The 6,603-nt window shown below is 47.3% G+C and overlaps 3 protein-coding genes across 3 annotated transcripts in view; 1 reads left to right on the plus strand and 2 right to left on the minus strand.

Annotated features, from left to right (window-relative positions):
* Window positions 1–1,109: 1,109 nt before the first annotated feature.
* On the minus strand, window positions 1,110–2,555 carry MCYG_08581 (conserved hypothetical protein; the record flags this gene model as incomplete). The annotated part of the gene is made up of 6 exons (XM_002842704.1): window positions 1,110–1,737; window positions 1,804–1,877; window positions 1,967–2,034; window positions 2,096–2,139; window positions 2,221–2,398; window positions 2,468–2,555. The coding sequence occupies 6 exons, from the start codon at window positions 2,553–2,555 to the stop codon at window positions 1,110–1,112; spliced, it is 1,080 nt and encodes a 359-aa protein (XP_002842750.1).
* A 1,292-nt stretch (window positions 2,556–3,847) lies between these two features.
* Window positions 3,848–4,853, plus strand: MCYG_08582 (uncharacterized protein; the record flags this gene model as incomplete). The annotated part of the gene is made up of 4 exons (XM_002842705.1): window positions 3,848–3,855; window positions 4,048–4,186; window positions 4,251–4,363; window positions 4,610–4,853. The coding sequence occupies 4 exons, from the start codon at window positions 3,848–3,850 to the stop codon at window positions 4,851–4,853; spliced, it is 504 nt and encodes a 167-aa protein (XP_002842751.1).
* Window positions 4,854–5,411: 558 nt separating this feature from the next.
* The window catches only part of MCYG_08583 (conserved hypothetical protein), a gene marked incomplete at both ends in the record, with an annotated part of 1,871 nt that continues 679 nt past the window's right edge, over window positions 5,412–6,603 (minus strand). The window contains 4 exons of the mRNA XM_002842706.1: window positions 5,412–5,568; window positions 5,652–5,775; window positions 5,845–6,059; window positions 6,121–6,557. Coding sequence (XP_002842752.1) covers window positions 5,412–5,568; window positions 5,652–5,775; window positions 5,845–6,059; window positions 6,121–6,557 — 933 coding nt within the window. The remainder of the gene's footprint in view (window positions 5,569–5,651; window positions 5,776–5,844; window positions 6,060–6,120; window positions 6,558–6,603) is intronic.

Raw genomic sequence — 6,603 nt, forward strand, 5'->3', positions numbered from 1 at the left:
GGCCCCTAGAGGAAGTCAAGGATAAAGTCAAGTTTTATAGCACACAATATTACTTTCAGTTCTATAGATGCTCTCGCTATTCAACTCGCTAGGGCGTGATGAAGATGACTTGAAAAAGCTATGACTGCAAACGCTTGATTCACATCTTTGATCGCTAAACGGATTGCGGAAATCCCGACAACAGGCCTGCCGAACGGATCAGAGAGTAAGCCTATTATTATGCTAGCCCTGAGATCAAATGAAAGTAGTGATGATCGATGGTTGTCATCTGGGGAATGCTCCTAATATCGACGGCAACGGAGTTAGGGTCTGCTGTTTTTAACCTCTCAAAGGAGGCTGAATATGAATGCGAAACCAGATGAATTATGCAGGGTTATTAATATCACTAGTTATCACTCCAAGGCCTACTATTAAGCCTGATGTCTATAAATAAACAGCCAGTTAACATATACGTGACTAACTCAGGGGTCCCTTGGCCCCCATCTTCCCATGATGCCTGGTTGTTACATTTATACGTTTGATCTTCGTATGCAGGGTAGTTACAGTTTCTCATCCATCACAGTACCGAAATTACTTACCGCTTTTCGTGTATGAAATGATATTTGAGCCGCCTCAATAGATTTTCTTGAAGCCTTCGGGCTACAATGGTTATTATATGTATGTTAAGATGTGACTTTGAGAGGAAATAAGGGCTGAGACCCATGGCTGCTGCCCAAGTCTTAGGTATAACAGTGCGGATTCTTATGGAGTGAAGGGGTGTTGGAGATAAAAGTAGGAGTAAGATTTCTAATCAATTCAAAAATTCTTATCTAGTCATGACTTTTAAAACATTGCAAAATTATGCATTAATCATTTAAGCATTAGCCATAAAAACAAGAAAACTAGGACAGGCAAAAAAGAAAGGACTGAGGGGCGTGACAAAGCAAAGACATGATACAATTTGAAATGTAGTGAAACCCGTTTGGAGGGCCTGAAAGGTAAGTTAATGAAGGAGAAAAGTGGTTTACAAGTCGTATAAATCAACTTGAGGCCACGTAGCTTCGAGGGGTGTAATATTGATAGCTATAGGCTGTTCGGATCTGGGCGCTGTTGAGCGAAGAGTATAAGCCTCATTGATATCCGCCGTATCCGTAAGCTGCAAGTGCACTTGGCTCCTGCAATGCCATTCCTGGCACCTCGTAACTCCATTGATCTCTGTGAGATGAGAGGCTGCCTAGGTCGCCATCGCTAGGTGCCGTTGAGCTTGGTGATGTAGGGTATGTCAACCACAATTCTTCGGGGGTGTGGCATGGGATACCGGCGTCCAAATGCGATAACTGAGCAGGGTTTACTTCGTATTGTGTTCCAAGACTAGAACCAAAGCATGTCCCATCATACCCAGTCACTGAAAATTCTTCTTGTTTAATGAGCCCAGCATATATATCTGTGGTTGGGTCAGAGGTTGAGGCTCCTTTGCTTATTAAACCATAATCTGTGGCGGGGGACATAGTTGACTGGTAGTCAACTTCACCATAAATTGAAGAGCCTATAAAGTCTTCTTCCACCTCTTGTTTAATATATGTGTCGGTCTCAGAGCTGTTCTTGCGGTTGAATTTTGTTTTAGAACGTCTATTAGGGGTTTTCGGAGAGGTCGTAGATGCCGCATGGTAGTCGCTTGCAGGAAGTTCCCATGAGCCCTGGCTCTTCTGGAAAGAAGACGCAAGACTTTTTTCGTGACGACGCATAAGAATTGAATACCTAGTGTGAGATGAGCACTGTCTTCTTTAGATGCTCAAGGATAAAGATTGTAACTGGAACACATACTGGTTCTTTAGAGAATTTGGAGATCGTAGTGGTAGGTATTGATTTCGGATAGCCAGCCAATGGCGCCCATGTTGCTGTACGGCACGGAGTAAACGCTCATTCTATGCAAAGGCATTAGCATTGGACAATAATTTGAAATTCAACAAAGATGGAGTGGCCATACTTCTTCTACTGTCCATTCTGAGCGATCCAGGGTAGGGTCCAGGAAATGTTGCCATCGTTTCGCACATTCTGAAAAAAGCAAGAGTTAGTTCAAGTCAAATGCTTTTGATTCGAATATATCAAGGCATACGGTCTGCGGTACGCTGAGGAACATGCTGGGCAACACGCATCCATCTATATCTATTAGCTTTAACTCCACAAAATGAGATGTGAATCGGGGTGCCCGCGACAGTATAGGATTGAGAAGTCACATACGATTTTCCCTCAACCCGTACTGCGTCTCTGAGGAATGAGTCTTCTTCAGGTGACCATGCACCCTTTCGTAGTCCTCCACTGAGAACATTGAACCATCGTTTTCGGCAATCTTTATTCGATCGACCGGGAAGAACAGCAGCAATTTTCTGCCAGTCAGTTGCTGCTCCAGCAGGATCGTCTATAGGCATATATTAGCCATAAATAATCAACAAGAAGGAAAGGTCAAGTGAATAGGCAAGGTAATTACAGGATTGTTGCTCGTAGAGCCTTTGGATGAGGATAGTGTCCTCTTCCTGGGTCCATCGGTTAATACGACGAACAGGAACAGGCTCCATTGTGAAGTAGTAAATAGTGTGACTGGCTCTGACTTTTCGAGGTAAACTTTGATGTGTAAAAGGTTGGTCGATCGGAGGAATTGAAATCCACCGAAACTCTCTGGATGTTATGCTTTATATATCTTGACAAAATCCTCGAGATCGCAGAAGTCAATCGTTGTCCAAAACTCCCTTCGAATTCATAATTAGCTGCACCGTCCCCAGGTGCAGATCTGCAGGGTGTTTCTGCTTATCAAGGGGGGCCTATTTTACCCCCCAGGCATTATGCATCATTCCACAGAGGTAGCATCGCATGACACATAAATTAACGCCCCCATATGCGATAAATGTGGCGGCGTATGCAAATCTATGCCACCCCGGCGTCTGTTCGGACTTAGCATCTTAAAGGAAAATGCATGTTGATAGCTACGACTTAACCCCCTATGAGAATAGAGAACGTCTCAGGGTGCACTGGTGTTCGAATGGTAGATTTCGCGTAATGTGGTAGCGGTGGATCCCACCGGGGTGGTGCGGGTGTACAGTAGAGCATGCCGAATGCATAGCGGCAGGGTTTATTTAGGTGAAGGTTGTCACACAGCCCATAGCCTGGGGAAAGACCAAGCACAAGCATTGTATGCCCCCGGTGGGCTGGAAAGTTACCGATGTAACGGTCGTGGCAGTCTCAGGCCATGGGCAGCCGCAGATAAGTACCATTTGAAGAACTTTACACCTCTCAGATTTTGTAGCACTTGTCTATCCCTCTATGCCGCAGAGCATGAACTGTGTCCACGACTGACTAGCCAAAGCAGTCGAACACGAGAAAGGGGCGCCAACACCTCATCCAGATGCAGAAATTGTGAAGCTATCGACCGAGGGCTTTTGCTCCTCGTACCTTAAGCATCCAATCGGCAAGTGCTAAGGCTTTTCCAGCGCTTCAAAATGATAGGCTCATGTTGTGTGTCCCCACCGGTAAGCACAGGCATGGTTTGTGCCTTAGCACATGGTAGCCTGTGCTGAGCTCAGCTTCATTGGGCGCTGGGCTGCTTGGTATTTGCCTGCCGTCTCTCGGTGACCCGGGTAATTATGTGTTTTTCTTTATCATAATTATCCCTTGCTTGCTCTTGGTAAAACATCCAGGCGCCAAGGAATTGCGCAGTTAGTAACTGCGCTTAATATAGGGGCTAATTCCGGGTTAAAATCCTGGACTTAACCCCCATAAACTCATCACCATGCATGGCATAGTGATGTGACGCTATAAATAAGTACTCACATTAATGTAATATCCGTGTGTATATGTGTGGGAGCGTGCGAGCATGAGTGAGTATGCAAGTGTGCGTGTGTAGAGGAAGCCTGGCTCCCCTGTGCTGCCTCAACGCTTCGAACCGATATTCCGAACGGCAGGCATGTCAATCATGTATGCAGGTTAGTCACAGGGTGTCGCAAGCCTGACAATTGAAGGCGGCTGGGCAGGCTAAACAGGCTGCAGCTAGAGGGGAATTCGTTGACTGGCTAGCGAGTGTGCGAGGTTCACCTTTCCGCTGTGTGGGCGCCCGCCGCCAGCTTGTTTCGCCGTTTCACGGCGCATACCAGGCATCAAGGGCAGCCACTCTCCCGTCGAAATGTGTGGAATGAAGCATGAACGAATCCTCTTGGTGCGCTGCAGCGCCGTAGAATCAGCTATATTATCACAATCACAAGCTCACAGCGCGCCGTTAGAGGGCCCAGAAGCGGGTGTTGAAGTGTTATCCAATTTCGGTCCAGGGTTTCTCAAGCGGCTTCAAGGGCATCCCTTCCCCTCCTCCACTCCTCCCTGCGAGCAAGAACCCCACGTATGCTCCATACCTGCTAACAAGCCATCGAATGAGAAGTGTGATATGCAGCAGTCATTTTGGAGCAAACTTGGGGCCCACGAATAGCTGCTTGAGCTATGCATTCACATCCTAGCAAGCGCGGGCCTGCTAACCATAACTATTCTATGCAGCCGACCTGGCGTGGTTTTTTCTTGAGCCATCATGCAGCTCGCAGACGAATAGGAGCAGGATATGCAGCTGATACGACATTTTTCCTGCCTCCAGTCTCTGCCGCCCTCAACCGAAGGCCTCGATCTGCGGCCAGTCTTCTATTATTACTATTCCTGCTTCATACTGGGTGATGAGGCTGAGTGGGCAAAGGAAGGGGGAAAAAAAGCCTGAGGGCACACACAGCCCGAGGGGGCCGTCTGGGCCGTGTGGAAGGATGAAACACGCCATGACCTGCGCCAGTCCATTAGTCAACTGGACCCTGGAAGTGACCGTAACGTTGCATTGTCGAGGAAGATGAGAAGGAAGATGAGAAGTAATAGAGAATTGATGGACGATGTTGAAGTTGAGTTTTTCTCGTCGTTTGCGCGGATAACTTTTTTTTTTTTGGCGGGCGGGCGGAAAAGTCTATACGCGCCCTCGATAACTTTGACCTTTTCCTTTCCCGCCGTTTTATAACGGTAAGAGAGATTCATGAGAGACATAGGGTGGAATATACAGGAATATTACGAGATGAGGATGAGATGAACTAGCCATGGCAAGATGGATTGGTGTATATGGAACCTTCTCTGGTAATACTGCTTCGTTAGGACTATAAACTATGGCCGACAGTAAAGAAGCCGAACAGCTGTCGATGAAACCACTCCGATGTAAACAGCTTCTGAGACTTGAAAAAAAAAAGATAAAAGAGACAAGCGCAGGATTTACTCAGAACCGCACATGTCCTGTGTTATCAAAGCGTGCAGGATGGGGTTAAAAGAATGGTTACTAATGATAATGAGTAAGAACGGGGTGTTCAAACGGTCGAGATGGCCTCGTCGATGAACTCTTACCCATGCGGCGCGCCGAACAGCGGCGGTCATTTGCTCTGGGGAGGCAGCTTTTGGCCCCCAGGCACAAGACGCTGAAACACATCTTTTGGGTCATACTCTCGCTGGACTCGCCAGAGTTTATCCACGTTCTCCGGCCCGTAGCTTGCTATAGCAGCTTGGTTGTAGCCGCAGTATGTGAGCATTCTGCCAGATAATCACGATTAGTAACTGACGCCACATAACGTATTTGTCACGGGGGAGACTAGACCGGGGCCGGGAGATTTTACATATATGGGTATAGGACTCCTCTCTCTTTAGCCAGTTCAATCATCGACCGAACAAATTCATCGTGTTCTGGTAGGACTCGCTCTTTATACTGCGGGTCTTTGAACGTTACTCCGAAAAAGAGGACTGGGCGGGGTGAATCAGTTAGATTATAGTTGACAACGATGCGAGTTTATTTCATAGCCGGTCACTTACTCCCCAACGTGTTATTCCCAGCACCTTCCAAACCAAGTGCATTTCCTCCCTTTAACAGGCCTTGTTCAACCTGCCGGGGTGTGATGGGCATGTTGAGATGTGCCCCGAGGAAGCCGGGAACGTCTTGATAGTTCTGCAGCCATTGCCGGAATTGGAAGAGAACGTCCTTGTAGAACTTTCTGTCTGCATAAACGGTGAATACCCGCTGCTCCTGTCTGTTTAAATAGGTGGTTTAGTCAATTAAACACAGACAAACGGGGCATATACCTCACATACATTAGTCCAGGCCCGAAACCTTCGTTCAAATGTATGGACAAGTTCTCATACGTTCGTCGTTCCAAGGTAGTAGAGACGTGGGGGATATCAAGCCACATTTTGAGAATCGATGGCAGTTCCTCTACGTTGTCATTATAGACGACCGGAGTAAGATTGTAAGTGTCGTTGCTGGTGCCATTATATACCCACTGTGGCATTGCATGGGTAAGGGTGCCATCCACGGCCTGGCGTGTATGGTAGTCATACACAAGATCGTCCACCTTGTCAAGGGATGACTCAGGATAACGGACGAGCCCTCCATACACAGATCCCGACGTCGGTACCGTATTAAAGTCGAAATGGGTGACCACGCCAAAGTTGTTGTTACCCCCTTTGAGGGCCCAGAAGAGGTCCTTGTTCTCTTTTCGATTTGCATTCACCACTTTTCCATCCGCAAACTACTTCGTATTGCGGATGTATCCACCCGCAGGCCATCACGGTTGG

This window comes from Microsporum canis, genomic scaffold (genome assembly GCF_000151145.1).
Source record: "Microsporum canis CBS 113480 supercont1.9 genomic scaffold, whole genome shotgun sequence".
Taxonomy (NCBI): domain Eukaryota; kingdom Fungi; phylum Ascomycota; class Eurotiomycetes; order Onygenales; family Arthrodermataceae; genus Microsporum; species Microsporum canis.